Genomic DNA, 16,949 nt, shown 5'->3' with positions numbered 1-16,949 from the left:
GCTTTAGAACAGAATCTAGACCCAGTTATTGAACATATTTTTAGACAATTAGGATTGTTTCGCACTTAAATACTGCAGTCAGAGATACAGCCTCTTTAGGTTCGTTACAGAACACTAGAAATCTACAAAATATAAATGGCATGGGTAAGGCTGGGTTCTATCCCTTTTTGTTTGTGATATCACAGGTACAATCCACACCATGTAGCACTTCCAATAAAAACACTCGTTGAGGAAATATTAAATTTTTCCAGCAGCACAATAATTGCATTTTGAATTTCCACCTGTATGCAGGAATAATGTCTTTCAGAAACAAAGTGATATTTCAAAAAGACCATGGAAATTGTTAATATCCTGTGTTTGCACTACCACAATACCCACATTATTGTGGATTTTTTTATTGATATGAGATGCTAATAAAGGTTCTTTATTCCAAACATAAAAGGCCAGCCACAGACCAGGCATCTTATAACCAGCTCTTGAAATGAAACAAAACAAAAACCTCACCACAAATACATCAGGCCTCTTTGAAAGCTATTACAGACTTGCTGTTTTAAACATAACAGTGTATAAAGAAAACACTACATGAGTATGCTGCTAATGGAAACCAGCATGTTTGCCAAAACAAGTGAAAAGTACACACTGTGTCAACTGATTCATGATCAGAGACAAGTTGTCAAAGACAGGGCATCTGAATTACTCATTCCAAAACTGACTTAATGTATTTTGTGCTTCTTGCATTGTTTTATAAAACATAGATTCTGATGAATGTTTCAGTGTTGATTGTTATGATTCATATCTAAGAAATGGATTGCTAGTGAGGGGATAACTTCCATGCTTCTAAACAGGTCTGCAATGGTGAGACTTCTGGAGGTACACTGAGCCAGTTCTGATGTAAGTGCATGAACCATGATGAGCACTGGGTTTGAGTGCTTGCATTCTCTGGCATGTGCCAGGTGAGAAGTTCGGATACATTTGTTACTGGTTTTAAACTAAATGGAATTCCTTATTATGTCTGAACTGAGGGAACTCTAGTTAATGAACAAGCCAGGGTCATAAATCAGAGCTCATTGGGTTTGAAAGGCTGTGATAAAGACGAGTGACTAAATTTATCTTCTGTTACCAACCCTGCAGGCACCACACACCAGCAAAGGTTTTCTTTAGTGCTCCCAGAATGAGCCATAATCCTCAAATAGTTTTTTAAAGGGATTTCTAGCATTTTTAGAACTTGGGATATAAGATTAAATTTACAGACACCATTCTTCTCAACTGTTGTGAGAAATTAGCCAGTAATCTCTTATATTTGCATTTCAGGTTTTGTTTTTAATGTGCTGAAACATTCAAAATATTCCATCCATGCTGCTGAGTTTTGTGGATAGTTTGATATCAAATATGTTCAGCTACTTAAATGCCCCTCCATTATCTCTTTAATGGACAGCACTTCTGCCTTGACTTCTCAGTTTGATTCCTTTTCACAATTCATCAGTTACATCAGTTTTACAGATGGGCTTGCAGCCAGATCCCAACTCTGAAGTATGTTCTGGTGATTCCTATGGGTCTTATTCCCAAGTAAAGGAAAAACTCCATGCTGCAACAGCAGCATATATCCCCTAGTTTGCAAGACTTTGCACTAGCTGCCCATCTGTTACTGGGCCAAGTTCATGCTTTTGGTGCTAACACATAAGCCCTATACAGATGGATCACTCCCAATGAAAGAATTTTTTTTACAATCCCAAATGCAGACTTCAAAAGTTCTTTATAATCAGTTTAAAATTATTTCTTCTGCCATCTATACTATTTTACCTTCTCTGGTTCATTTCCACACATGCCCTGATTCCCTTTAGTGATCTCTCAGTAATTTGCATTGATGTAAGAAGCCTTCTATCACTCAAGCAAACATCTTTTGTGGTTTAAGCCAAAATGCTATTCTAAACCCACTCCTTCATTAATCACATACGGTGAAATGTATTTTATAACCAAAGGTAAAAAACTACACTGCTCTTTGTTTTGAGTGTAGCAAGTGTTTGCTGTGTAAATAATGTCACTAATTATAAAAGTGCCAAAACATTTTTAAAAATTGCATTCAATTGCCATATGAACAAATAATAATTATAATATAATTGGCCTTTCAAATACGTCTTATACTTGGAATGTAATGGTTAAATCAGTGGTAACTTGTATCAGAACATCAAGGCAAATGGAGCTAAATGATATAATTATTGCTTTCTACAATAGATAGGCAATAATATGCTGGTTGCGGGTGTTTCATAATGATGTACATGTAGATTTAGTAAAAAAGATGGTGTAGTATAATTATAATTAACTAAATTCAATAAAGATAAGAAGTGAGCAATTTTCCTGATACATCAGCAGTTCCTTATGCAAATTTTGGTTACATTCAATTAATTCTAGTTCTCTAAATTATATTTATTTACTTTGCATATCATTTCCAAAAAGATATGCAGTCTAACTTTCTTTCCCCAAGACAATCATGTAGGCCTGATCTGCGAACTAGCTCATAGATGTGCTTCTGGTCCCACTGAAATTGTTTCTTCTTGAACCTGAAGCTATTTCCACCAGGGAAAGGGTGGTTGTTACTATTAAAAATAATAAAGCTTATTGGATGACGGGTGGATGATGTGTGTACTAGAATGATGTGTGTACCAAATAAACACATATGAGGTATATGAGGTTGAATCCATTGAATTAGATTGTGTTTCTTTGACTTCCCTGCTGATCAAAGGTAATGTGATATTACTCAACGTTGTAAAATTTAAAATGCTGCTCATGCTGCTAACAACTCATGGACAGCAAGATGGATCATGACAAAAGTTCAGAAAAACACAACTGTATCCAATATAGCACAAGATATGGGCCACACAACTCGGTTTATTGAACCGTATGTAGGCAACTGTTTCTAGGCTGTCTATGTCTGTTTGCAGGCAGGCAAGAACAGAATTAAGAACAAAACACAGTTTCTGACTGGGGTGGGGCCTAATCATTGGCTCTCCAGACACCAATAAACTCATAAACACCCATCAGCCCCAGCCAGCATGGCCATGGTAAGGTATAATGGGAGTTGTAGTCCAGCAACATCTGGAGGGCCAAAGCCACCTCTGCTTTAGATTATTATAGGAGGTAACGCTGGAAAACATTTACAGCCTAATAAAGCCACCAATACAGTGTTCTTCCATGTACTCTGAGGTCTAGCTTACAGTGTTGATATTTCTTTGAGTAGCATATGCCACACAAAGAGAAGGGAAAGTGAGAGCAGAGTTACAAAAGAGAGATGTGGTATTGGTTAAAATGAAATAAAGTGATGGGAAGAAATGAATGTTTTTTAAAGGCCTTTAAATATGTGACCTACTTTGTGGAGTGTCCCTATGTTTCTCTGTACTTTTTGTTAAATTGTTTTCAGTTGTGCATGGTTCCATTTGCATACTGCATAATGAGCAAAATACAAAACAAACACACAAACGTATTTTATTTGTAGCAATGTGTATTTGTAGCAATGTGTTCTTCCTAAATAAAGGAAAAAAATGATACTTGTCAGTGTCCCTTGACAAGTCAGTAAATTAAAAAAAGTCACACAAACCAGTGCCTGATGGGGGAGGGGACACTTTTTTATTGTCTTACAGTTATATCTTGACATCCTTTCATCATAGTACCCAAGGCAGCATACATGTGATACCTCTTCATATGTAGCTTGTGAGAGTATCAGTTTGTCTAATTCAATTTGCTTTACCCCATGGAAAATTTTACAGCAGCAGCTAGCTCATCAATAGAAATAAAATACATTTTGTTCTTCATTGCAGATGATCCAAGGTGTCTGAACTGTAATACACAGGGCTGGGGGAATGCGGCAGTGCCTTTTTCTTTCTTTTTAGAAATTAATTTGGGAAGTCAATGGCTAAAATAGGAACATAGGAAATTGCATAGTATCAAGGGGTCCATCTAACTCAGTATTTATTGTCTCTATTAACTGACCACAGCTTTCTAGGGTTTCAGATATGGGATGTTCCCAATCCTGTCTGGAGTTGCCAGGGAGCCAAGACATCACTAAATTATTATTTTAATGTAAGAGTGGAATGTTCTAAAATGACTCTTAAAATGAGGCAGATACCATTCTACTCTTATAAGCTGTTTTAGGTGTACTTGTACAGAAAAATGGGGTATAAATAATATTAATTTGCAAACAGTTTTCTAACACTATTTTTCAGTTTAAAGAAGAATACAGCTGTATATACTGGCTAATTAAAGCTCAATGGGGTCAAAGAGATTTTAGCACCAAACTTCTCTTGGAGTTACAACCATTTTGTATTTTTTAATGGAATTGTTCTATTTATAGTCACCATTGTTATATGTTATAATTGTAAGACAGTGAGTCAATTACACAGTTGCCTGTGAAACGAGGCTGTCTAAAATAGGGGGCTCAGAAGAAACCAGAGTTCAGGAAGGGCTTACGTTATCTTTCTAGTGAAATACCTCACCAGAAACTAGATTGCTCAACTTTTTTGACCGTCACTGATTTCTCATTTTTAATCCCTGGAGCATAACTATCATATTTCTTCATCAGTCAGCAGTGGTTTTATTAATATAATTACAGTAAAAGGCAATAGATCTTCATTTTGTCCTGATTATAATTATAAATGTATTGCCAAAATTATTACATTTTATATTGACACAAGACATGCTAGTGCATGCATTCTGACAATGCAATGCTGAAAAACACATTTCTTTCTACATGAATGTGTTCATGCTGTTTAAACGGTGACCATTCTTGCTTTCCAGTTCTGATCACAGAATACATATTTCTAATGAGAGTTTCAATGCTTAGTCCCCAGAGTGGGCTTTGACTTCCTTCTTGGAGTCACCATGCACTCTTTGTCCTGCAGATGCTTTTCTGGGTTGCATCTATTTATGGCTGATATGGAGAACCTGTGGCCTCACAGATGTCAATGTATTACAGTTTCCATCATTCCTGATTAATGGACATGCTGGCTAGGGCTGATGGGAGTTGGAGTTCAACAGCCACAGCTTCCCCATCCTAGGTTCATGGAAAACTTCGTCCTGGATTATGTTGCCTGTTCTCTCTGGACCTAATGGATTCAGGGTTCAAGGACACTCTTTTTGTACCCAGCTACTCTGATTCAGTAATATTTGACATTTTTAAAACAAAATTTTAAGTGGGATTAGTAACAGAATCTTTTCAGCAATTGTGGATACAACTACAAATATCCAAACATAATTAATTTGGAAGTTTTAGGCTGCAATATTTGGTTATGTTAGGGCACAATCATTGCTCCTTGGGAAGTATGCCCTTGTGATACCTGCATTTGCATTTATAGTTTACATTTTTAGGTATATTCTTAAAATATCCCTGCACACATAGTGTGTGAAACAACCCTTGAATGCTTTTAGTTTACTGTAACATGTTGTAGATAACCCTTGTTTTATGCATCTATCATAATGGCATAAAAATATTATTTTGGCTATTCATCTCTGATAATTTTATCATTTTAGTGCCGTAAGACCATAGCACTAAATTAATGTTTGTGAGAAACCATTGACACAATGTATTGTTCTCTTTCACTATCATACCATGGAATGTAGTAGAAAAGAAATAAAACAGCCAAATAAGGAGTATGCATATACAATGTTGCTTTTTTTTGCAAGAATACCCCAGCACTCCCACACAGAATAATTACAAATAATAATGATAATGGAAATGTTTAGGATCCATAATTTCAGATAGTTCTAGGCTAAGACCTTCCAAGGTAGTCACATGCATAGTAAGACATAACATTAGACATAACATTAAAACATCTTATAAAAAAAAATCAGTCTACAAACACTGTGCTGGAAGTCAATGGCGAAGCAGGAAAGGTCTATATAACACTATGTTCCCAAACCCCTCCCCATGTTTTTTCCCTTATAGAGATCAACTATAAGGGAGTGTGGAGCCCATTTACAGCAATGGTTGAAATGGGAGCTTCAAGTAGTTCACTGCTTTTAGTTTACTATTTTTACTATGGCTTGGTTCATAAAACACCACAAGCTTTGTGTACCTGAACCATGTGAATGTGCAGGTACCTGGAGAGGAGTTGATAGTCACTTTTCTCTACACTGGTCATTCTTACTATTATGCTCTGCTAAAACCACAGTTTGGCTTCTAAACCGGGGCTCATGGTTTAGATTGCTAACCATGAGCTGTAGCCAAGAACAATCCTTATCCAGTAGAATCAAAGTTGGGGATGCTGTTCAGGCATGTAAATTGAAACCAATGGAGCTATGTAGTGTACTATGCAAATACGTCTAGTACAGACTGTTGTTGGTTGGTGCATTTTCTGTCTGCTTGAAAGCAAGTTTTATTGCTGTCTGACTATTGGAGGGGAAGCAGTTACTCATGGGTATTGTCATGTCATTTTTCTGTTTTAATCAGTAACATAGAGCATTCTTTTTAGATTATGCTGAAGCCTAGCTAGTTTTGAGGGTGAACTCCTAACAGAAAACACAAATGTACATTTTTTCCACAGAGCAATTATATATCTTTATTTAACTCTTCACCACAATTAAAAACACAAATCTGTGTGAAAGAGACAAAACAATTTTGTAGGAACAAAAGTGGAAATGAGGAAAAAAGCAAAAACAACTAGATTATCTTAGAATTTAGTTGCTACTCAATTGCCCTTGTTTGTTGGCTCTTTTTCTCCTCTCCCACTGTTTTACTTGCATTTTCAACACAATCCTATACCTATCTACTCAAAAGTAGGCCCAGTGATGCTTGCTTTCATATGCATGGGAATTCAGGCTTGTTACAGAAGATATATTTTCACTGCTATTTTTTTTATTCAGTGTTTTTCAGCACATGATTAGTTTTAATTTGAATTTTCAACAAAAGAAAGTACTGACTATGTTCCCAAGTGAGGCTACAGATGTGTTAATGTAAACCTTAGACCGCACTGTGTTTCAAGTTGTGCGTTTCATTCATATTTCTTTGGGCTTTGGTTTTAAAATAATTCAAAATAGCTGTATTTGATTAACAGAGTGAAAATGTGAAGTTTAATCTGCATTATTTAGTGAATTGAAAAAACAAACATGTAGTTTCATGGGCATAGCCAGGATTTATTTGGAGGGAGAAACAGAACCAAGTTATCTGTGATGTAATTGGTCAGTTTGTTAAGTATTTTTCTTTATTTACTTGATGGGGAGGGCAGCTGCACACATCCTTGGCTACGCCTTTTCAAAACTGTGTGGCCTCCTTCTCAAAACTGATTTGAAGCAACTAACAGTAGGAAAACCTCCAATCATGATGATTAACACTGATTTATAGAGTATAGATGAGCACTGTCACTAAGAAAGTCTTGGCTTTGTAGAGCATAATTGTACTTCGAATTATTTGTTTCAAACTCCAAATTAGTGCTGGGCAGTACAACTTTCATGAAACAAAATGGGAATTGAAAACATATTCAACTAGGATATATGGCGTTCCAGACATTTGAGAATCTAGTGTTTAGAGGACAGTGCAGAAACAGAAAAACCTGACAATCTTGGTTTAATTAAACCTCCAAAACCATGAGAACAGGGTGAAGGTGGAAAGCAAGCTGCACACAATAATTGCTGTCTGCATTGGAAATAAATTGCACGACTAACATTTCAGTAAAACAACAATGTGAAGTAGATAGCATAAGAAGCAGATTCTTAAAAAACAAAACAAAAGAGGAAACACTTTTCAGATGAGCTTTATGCAAAATTGAAAAAGGATGTTCTTGATTAAGTAGGGTTGGTGGCAAATCCTAACAGCCAAGGCCTAATGAGTAGAACACTAGTTTATTGGTTTTCTGTTTATTAGTATGCTGGTTTTTATTAATTTACTTGATGTATTGTGGCAATATCCAGAGTAGACCTGCTGAAATTAATGGACAAATTAGTCATGTCCATTAATTATTATGGGTCTTTTCTGAGTATGATTCACATTGGACATACTTCTAGGTTTTGAAGTCTGAAAGCTGAATTTGGAGGTTGTATTCTCAATATGTGTATGCATGATGGGCATAGGAAAACAGAAAATGAAAATGTTGCTTTCTTCTTGATCTGCTTCATCACAAGTAGAACACTTAATTCTTCACATGCCCTCCTGCTCTAGATAGGCAGATTCCTGATGCAGTTTGAATGGATTCTGTTTTAGATGAGATGTTAAGATGCTTGAAAACAGGAAACAATGGGGCGGTTGCACTTTCTGTTGTTTTTCTGCATCACTATCTTGTCCAAAGACATTCAGTTCAGTGAAAGTACAATACTGTAAGGTAAGGGTATAAATAAAGACAAGGGTGTATTTTTTGCAGAGGTAGAGAACCTGCAACCTTCCATATGTTGTTAGACTCCAACTCCCATCAACCCCAGTCAGTATGAACAGTAGTCGGGGATGGCAGGAATTCTAGTCCAATAGTATCTGGAAGATTGTAGTTTCTGCATTCTTGTGTTTTTGGGTAAAGAGGTTTCCTCATCACAAATATTTTGTCTGTATCCTAGAATTCATATTTTTTTGTTACGATTTGTCCACCTTTAGTGCCTCAAATTGTTAATTTACTTTCTTAGAATAGACTAGACATGCTATAAATGGATGTGAGTGAATGAGGCATATATATGAAAAAAATACCTCAATCAGTCTGGAGGGTCACAGGCTTCCTGTCCGTGATCTACATCTTAAAGGTAATTTTGCATATTTTCCTTTGTTTTCTTTTGCGTTTCCTCTTGGCATGTTCTGGGTGAATGGTTGGGTGTTTTCCAGTAGTACAAAAATGTCTAACCAGTTTTCCTTAACACAGGAGTGTGGTGGGTCTTCCAAGCCGCAAATGTAACTCCTAGCAGCCATAAAAATAGTTTACAGACTATCCTTTTTCTTCTGTCGCCAACTGACAATCTTCTGTTTATACTGATACAGATGTACTGAAAGATGGGTATTCAAAATACAATGTATGTTTTAGTACATCATCCAGATTTCCAAGGGCTTTTGGAGCAAAACCATTGTGATGATGCCACACCTCACCAGCAAAAGGAAGTGAAGTTCGTGCATCTTGATAATGCTTTCACCTTCCCAAACATGATACAGTTATAGCAGTCAGTCTCTCCCTGCCCCCTCGGTTGGAAGCAGGTGTGTTGTTGATTCTGTTAGACAGGTTATGGGATTTTATTTCAGAATTCTTTACTGAGACCACCCAAATGAAATGCCAAATGTGCTGCACAGAATACTACCTCACGTTCTTGTTAGTTCTTTGCGGCAGCTAACATCTGGGCATCTTTTAATATAGTTACACACATCTGTCAATATAAATATAAGCTTATTCTTCATTTCAGTTGAAGTGGAAGTTCAACTCACCTGAACCCAGGGTAAAAAGATACAATGGGCAATGATCCCTTGGCCTTCTGTCTCCCAGCCATTATTGTTTGCCAGTGAAATAGCATGATTTTTAAAAGTTGGCTTAACCTGTTGCAGTCAGAATCGATCAACATTCATGCCAAGACTGCCTTAACAGGGTCACCTCAGGCTGCCATGGCTTCATGACAACAGTTGGGCTGGTATGTGTTGTTACTGGGCCTATGCATTCTCCAGGGCGCATTCTGAACCTAGTATTTTTCACCTATCAGGTGGTTTGAAGGTGAGACCCTATTGTCATAGTCAGAGCCAGACTAGTAAATCTCTTTCTCATGAAATTAGGCAGACAGCAAACATTCCTCTGTGCAGAAGAGTTGGGCCCATTAAGTTTGTTCATTCTGGGAGACTTAGGAATCCCATAAATTCATGAATACCCTAGGAGTTTCCAGTTGACGTGGCTGCGCCTCTGTTAAAAACCTTGTCTCACTATGAAATCGTGACTTGTATTGGGCTGTTAACATGATTCCTCCCACTGAATTGCTCACAGTTACTCAGGAAGTTATTCAGCAGAATTTTTTTTGAAGGTTTAGTGGCCTATTGGGTGATATTTTAAAACCTTTGGAGGACTTCTATGACATGCCTGTAGACATTTTGATGATAAAATGGCTCTTATCTATTTCAACCTTGTCACCACTGTATCTAGAAACAATTAATCAATTTGTAGTTGTTGTGGCTTGATGATGTGGCTTGATGCTTGGAATGACACAGCTGACCATTTGTGGATTTGCCCTTTCCACATCTTCATTAATTACATCAAGCTATGGAATAATTACATTGAGCTGTAGAATAAGTACTATATATTTGTATAGTAGGCTATGCTTAATGCAGAGCTGGGGAGCGGCATGGGCCTGGGAAAGGTTCTGAGGGCTGGATAAAGAAGCCCAGTTTCTTTCCCTGGTCAACAAGGAGGAGGACTTTCTTGGCAATGGAACCCCGATTGTGGAATGCCTTAAAGCGGCTGAGGGCAGACCAGAGTGAAGCCTGCTCCCCTCCAGTCTGTTCCCAAGGCCCGCACACTTGTCTAGGCAATGTTGTTTTGTGTGTTGTATGTGTGGTCTCGCTTCATACAGTGGCATAGCTGAATGTATAGAATACAAGTTACTGATCACCAATAACTCTACTTGAAAACAAATATGAGACTGCTTTCCGGCAGCCTATTACCATAATCCAACTAGTATTGAAGCAAAAGTAGACATCAGTGTGTGGTATGGGCGCCCACACATAGTGAGAAACCACTCGAATCAGATGTAGTAAGTCTTCATCCGAATCCATCTGGAGCTACAAGGCATTTCTTATTTAAAAGCAGAGGGTGCGTATCTTTTTGTGGAATCAAACTTTTGTAATATGAATTTATAGACTGTATGACTGGCAAGATTCCAAAATGCTTTGTTTTCCAAATTACATTCACATGGCGCTGTAAATGTTTTGTTCTTTGGTTGGTATATTAATGCAGTAAATCATCTATTTAAATAACAGTAAAAAAAAATATTACACGCCAGGAAGATAGATTTTTCAATACAGCATTAACTGTACTAGGTTAATGGATCCTGCGGTTCAACAACAATACAGTCTACATTTTGGAGATGGGGAAGTAGATTACCACAGAATTTACGTGATACATAGGGAAGATCAATTACTAGGATTGCTGTTGCAGGTTTTACTGATGAGTAAAACAATTTTCTGTACATGTTCCATAAGCATCACACATTTGGGATGCCAGAACCATAGAGGCAGCAGTGGGTGGTCGGTAATATGAGATAATTGGTGTGGGACAAGAACAAGATCTCGGCTGCTCGTTTTGTTTTTCCTATCCTTCTGTGTTTAATGGTTTACAATATGACTAAACTTTTCAAGTATCTAAGTCTGTGATGTTTCCCGTTGTTGAATATTTGGCTTCCCTCAATGAGAATATTGAAAAGCAGGATTGTAACACTATAGAAAGAAAGTTGTATGAAAAGAAAGGCAGGAGCACTTGTAAATATGATTGACCATGACATCTTTTATTGAGTCAGTTTGCACTGCCAGTTTAATTCAGTATAAACTCCAAGAAAGGTTCTTGGCTATCAAAATATCACTGGAACGAAGTGCTCACTCACAGGTCCAGCTAGATATTAGAAAGACTGTCTGATTCTTGTTTCTATTTTTATTTGGGTTTAATGAATCCAAGCCATAAAGCAATCATTCAGAAACTAAAGGTTCTGCACATAAACATGTTGGGAACACAGCAAAAACGTTTAACAATCTGTAAATTCAAAGGATTCAAAGGATCTGTCAATAGAGGAGACCCTCTTGCACTGACCATTGTCAGTCAAAAATGTGGGAACTGAATGAAGAGTTTATTTTTTTAAAAAATAAATTTAATATTTATGTTGTGCTTTACTTGTTGTAACCTGCTCTCCACTGTATTGTGCAGAGTTATTTCTCTGCCCTGCTACCTAAGATTCTTTTTCAGTTGTAGATCTCAAAAATTGAATCTCTGGCCATCTGCAGCCAAAGGATGTCATGTGCTACTGAGATATGGGCCTATCTGCTTCCTACTTTTTCTTCCTAATTCCTACCATTTCCCCATTAATATTTTAAATTCATATTTTGATTTCCCATCCTAGAAATGAAAGCAGCTGATAATGGGTATCTTTTTGCTCTCTTTCAGGACAATTTGAAGCTTCAAGAGACCATGGATTCAGCTGCTGCTCTTATCATGGCATTAATAAGAGACAGAAATCCTGCATATGTTGGACAGCTTCTAGTAGCGTGAAAAGGAGATGTGCAGATATTACAAGGAGGGGTCAATGCAGGCTTTTTAAGATGAAATCTACCAAGAGTATATTTTGGGTGGCATTTAAATATTTAAGAGGGAGGTCTTATTTGAAATATAGCTACTATAAGGTTCAGAATGTTATGCTATGTTACCTTGAGTGCCTTTGGGCAGCGAGAACTAAGGACTATGATAAATAAGGTTGTTTGTATTCTAAAGGGATATAATTGCAGAAGCAAATTGTTTCAAAGCTGTGTGGACATGCTCTAACCAGAGTGAAGCGCTTTAAATGCAGCTATTCCACAAGGAAGTGCTAAGCATGCGTTACTATATTATTACACTGGCTAATTAAAGCTATAAGAAGAGCCCATCTAGTCCAACATTCTGTTCTCACAGGGACCAACCAGATGCCTGTTGGAAACCCAAAATCAGGATCCAAGCATAACACCACCACCCAACCCTGTGGTTTAAGGCAACCAGTATTTCCCTCACCTTCTCTCAAATAACTTTTTGGTTTAAATCAGGGGAAATCAATTATAGGTGTTATTTGAACAAAACATTTCATACTGACATTTATTAAATGGATTGTGTGTGTATTGTACTACCTTGCTGTGCTTTGAACCCCAGATAAAGAAGTAAGTGGGCTTTTCCCTCGACTTCAGATGTTCCCTTTTTCATGTGTGGAGCTGTCCCTTGCAATGAAGAAAAGAAGGAAGCCCCTCATATTTCAAAGGCATACATTACACACCCTGTGCCAGCAAGGAAAGACCAATTCCTGGTTCTGTCTCTTGTCATCACTTAACCTTAGGCCAAATCCACACTTTGCGCAGCAGAAACTCTCTTTGTGGCTACACCAGTGTTTCCTGCAACAAATATATACGTTGCAGATGACATGACCCACATCTTTAAACATCTACAGAATGTGTTGAGAAGGATGTGTTTTGTGTTTAAAGATGCTAGTATATTGTTTGCACTTCATGTGTGATAGCTACAGAAAACAATACAGTGGTACCTCAGGTTACATATGCTTCAGGCTACATACGCTTCAGGTTACACACTCCGCTAACACAGAAATAGTGCTTCAGGTTAAGAACTTTGCTTCAGGATAAGAACAGAAATCGAGCTCCGGCAGTGCGGCAGCAGCAGGAGGCCCCATTAGCTAAAGTGGTGCTTCAGGTTAAGAACAGTTTCAGGTTACGAATGGACCTCTGGAACGAATTAAGTACTTAACCTGAGGTACCACTGTATCCACAATATTTGAGCCTGCCAGGTGGAGCATCTCAAAATACCTAAGTGTAGGGCTCTTGTATTGGAGTAAATGGTTAGTGCCTCTTGCTCCTTATCTGGGAAGCCTTGTATCTTGTTAACGTAAAATATGAATGAGCAAACCCCAGTTATGTTTATGTTCTTCAACCCAACTCTTCATATAGTATGTCAGTAAATCTGTAAGGGAACTAAAACAACAATGGTTAATAAGCAGTGCACAGCTTTACATGGGTATTCATGCACAACCTCTTTGAGCGTGACAAGGAAATAAAAAGTGCTCACATTATGACCCTTGGGCCATATCCTGGGTGCAGCTTTGTATAATGCAGCTAAATATAATCAGTTACAGTAAGGCTGATTGAATCATCGAAACGTTTTTTAATGGTTATTTCAGACGCTCATGTCATTGTTGGCAAGATAATTTTTAGCACCCTCAAGGAAGTATAGTGAAGAGAACACTCAGAAATGGAGGTGAAAGAGCTGTCGTGCATGATTTGGCCATATAAACTATTATTTTACTTAAAACATTTTTATTTTGCTATTCAACCAACAAAAGATTACCAAAGGAGCTTACAAATATCAATAAGAAAGCCCTTGCCTTTAGGCTTCCAGTTTGATAGAGAGTTGTAAAAACAAACAAACATGGGATGTGAGGCTCTATATCTTTGTTATTCTCTTGTCCTTTAATAACTTTACAAAGATTTATTTGCAATTTTTTTGTTTGATATGTACAGTTGTGCTCCTTCAGTTGAGCCTCAGCAGTTTCTGCAAGGAGGCATTTACACTGAACAATTGTTCCCAACCTTTCTCAATGCTTGGGTAGGTGACAAAGAATCACGGTAGTGTTAATTTCCCTAAGGCAGTGTTTCCCAACCTTGTGCCTCCAGATGTTTTTGGCCTACAACTCCCATCATCCCTAGCTAGCAAGACCAGTGGTCAGGGATGATGGGAGTTGTAGGCCAAAAACATCTGGAGGCACAAGGTTGGGAAACACTGCCCTAAGGCATAGACTGAAATTTCAAAACAAAGCATGCGTGACTGAAACTTTGAATTAAAGTCCTTGATTTTTGCATCTCAACTCTGCCATGAATTCACTAGAGGTGTTAGGCAAGCCACTGTCTCTGTGTCCTGTCTACAGCATTGGGATAATAATACTGACCTACCGGTACCTTTCAGGGCTCCTGTTGTATGGGATAATGCTATGAATTATTATTATTATTATTATTATTATTATTATTATTATTATTATTATTAGCATCTATAGATTCAGTAACCTTTTACCTGCCAATTTTATCAAATATAGAATTTACATCATTAACATCTACCCTCAATGCCATGTTGTTGCTCTGTGACTATTCTCCTTTTTGCTTTCTGTCTAGAATATTTGTGCAAAAAGCTCCAGAATGATTTAAATTTCTTTGTACCATTCAAACCCCACGCCATTAAAAGAATATGTCTCTACATTCTATGACATCAGGGAAGAACAGTAAATGATACTAGGGCAGGCAGGCAGGTCAAATAGTAGTGTCTTCCCATGAGAACCTTAACTTTCAATTGGATTGTGCTCTTGTTCTTAATGCAGATTTAACAGCAGCAGTTGTAGTATAATAACTTACACACTGCCCCCCCAAAAAAGGCATCACAAAAAATAGATCCGAAGACAATAGATGTACATAACATTTATATATGTGTATTAATATCTAGAGATACAAATATAGAAATAACTGCTATGGCTTGCATCCAACAATGCGGGCATAGAGTTCCACTCATGCAAGAGGACTTCCTCTCTTGCCTGCACACCCTCAAAATGTGCCCCAGATTTTGCCCTCCGGAGAAGATATTGAGGGTGTGGGGAAAGCGCTGCAGGGAAGCGAAGGGGAAAGTTCTTTCACGCAAGTGGAAGTCTGCTATGCTAGTGGAATAGCAGCATTAGACACAGCCCAGTCATTCAAATAGAAATACAGTACATCTCACCATAGTAGGGAAGACTGGCCAGGTGACACATGTGCTGTCCGGGTGCCAACTCTTGATGGGCAACATCAAGGCCTTTGCTTTCCCTTCTCATGGCTATTTATATTCTAACTGGACTTCTATCTAGGCAGCCTTCCAGTTGTGGATTTCTTTAACTAGAGTCCTGCAAAGTATGATACAGGGTCATGCTAGCAGCTGGCCCCATTTTCCATTTTTTATATAAAGTATTTAATTTGGGTATAATGTTTTTAGGCATTGGGAAACAGAATGGTCAGGAATACTAACTTGTGTTGAGAACCAGTAGGAAAGGATCTAGGCTTAGCTCAGTGGTTGAACTTAAAAGCCAACATTATATATATTTGTTTAAAAACCACTTCTTACAACTTACTTTTTAAGAGAAATAGATCGAAGCATGTTGGGAACCTGATCATGCCAGAAATCCTGGGAGAAAGCCCTTTTGCTCTGGTATACCTCAGTTCAAGCAGACGCAAGATGCACTTCAAACACAGGATTACAGAAAAGAGCAGGCAATAAGAAGCAAATCTTCCATAAGCAATTCAAATCAACGCTGCACTAGAGAGAAGCAACTGTAGGCATAACCGAATATTATTATGTCATTCAAACCATTGTGTTTGGTTATGTTTACTGTTTAAAGTAACCCACCTGATTATTCCATACTCTTTTTTTGACAGTAGAATTACTTAGCTCTAATCCCAGTGGCTTCTTCTTTTAAAAAATGTATTATTGGATATTTATCCTGACTTGAAATACATGGTTTGTTGAATAAAATATTTTTTTTGGTATGACTTTGAAAGAAAGCTATTCAAAGGTATTTCCTCTTGTTTGTTTCAAGGATCACTTACCCGAACCCACTTGCTTTTGTCTCTGAATTAACTAGAAGAGATGCCAAGACTTGCAAAAGAAATAAACCCTTGATGTGATCCAGCTGATAGTATATTCTATGAGTCGCTGACCTTTATATTTATGCAGTACAATAGACTCAAGTATAAAAGTTCTATTTTTCAGTCACACATCTCGATGCTGTATTTGAGCAGTACCCCCAGGCAAAACACGGCTCTGATTTTTGCTATTCTCCCTTGGTTCTCATAATCTCTTGCAATTTCATTTTGTTACTGCTAAATTGATAAATTATTTTGATTCAGATGATAAATATAGATGTCCCCTTTAAAAAAAAAAAACTAGACGGAAGTTATTTGTGCCTGAAACAGAATTTGTCATAAAATTTCAGTAGATTTTATCAGAAACTCACAATGCTAGAGTTATTCTGAAAAGTTTTCCTTATATTGTTTCTTCTATTTTCCCCCACATCCTGCAACCAGAATTTGGACCTCTTGTGTGTCCTGTGCCTGATAAAATTTAGACAGTGCTTCTTTAATTTTAAAGCACACACATTGGCCGACTTCTCACACCACAATAAACCAGCCTGTACCAATCTGGCATCCTCCCAACTTCTCTTGCTATGAGCATGACCACTGCATGCAACTAATGGGAGCTATAGTCCAA

The 16,949-nt window shown here is 37.5% G+C and overlaps 1 protein-coding gene across 3 annotated transcripts in view; it reads left to right on the top strand.

Moving 5' to 3' along the window:
• Positions 1 to 12,553, top strand: part of CRPPA (CDP-L-ribitol pyrophosphorylase A) — a 56,543-nt gene extending 43,990 nt beyond the window's left edge. The window contains exons 10-11 of one of the 3 annotated variants that reach the window (XR_014556738.1): positions 846 to 953; positions 12,084 to 12,553. Coding sequence is in view for 2 of the 3 variants with exons in the window: in XM_083705306.1 (XP_083561432.1) it covers positions 12,084 to 12,188 (105 nt within the window). In the remaining variant the exon portion in view is untranslated. The remainder of the gene's footprint in view (positions 1 to 845; positions 954 to 12,083) is intronic. The other 2 variants (XM_083705307.1, XM_083705306.1) reach the window with 2 other exon arrangements.
• Positions 12,554 to 16,949: the final 4,396 nt, after the last annotated feature.

This window comes from Podarcis gaigeae (genome assembly GCF_964106915.1).
Source record: "Podarcis gaigeae genome assembly, chromosome: 12".
Lineage (NCBI taxonomy): Eukaryota > Metazoa > Chordata > Lepidosauria > Squamata > Lacertidae > Podarcis > Podarcis gaigeae.
This window is presented reverse-complemented; position numbering and strand designations above follow the sequence as displayed.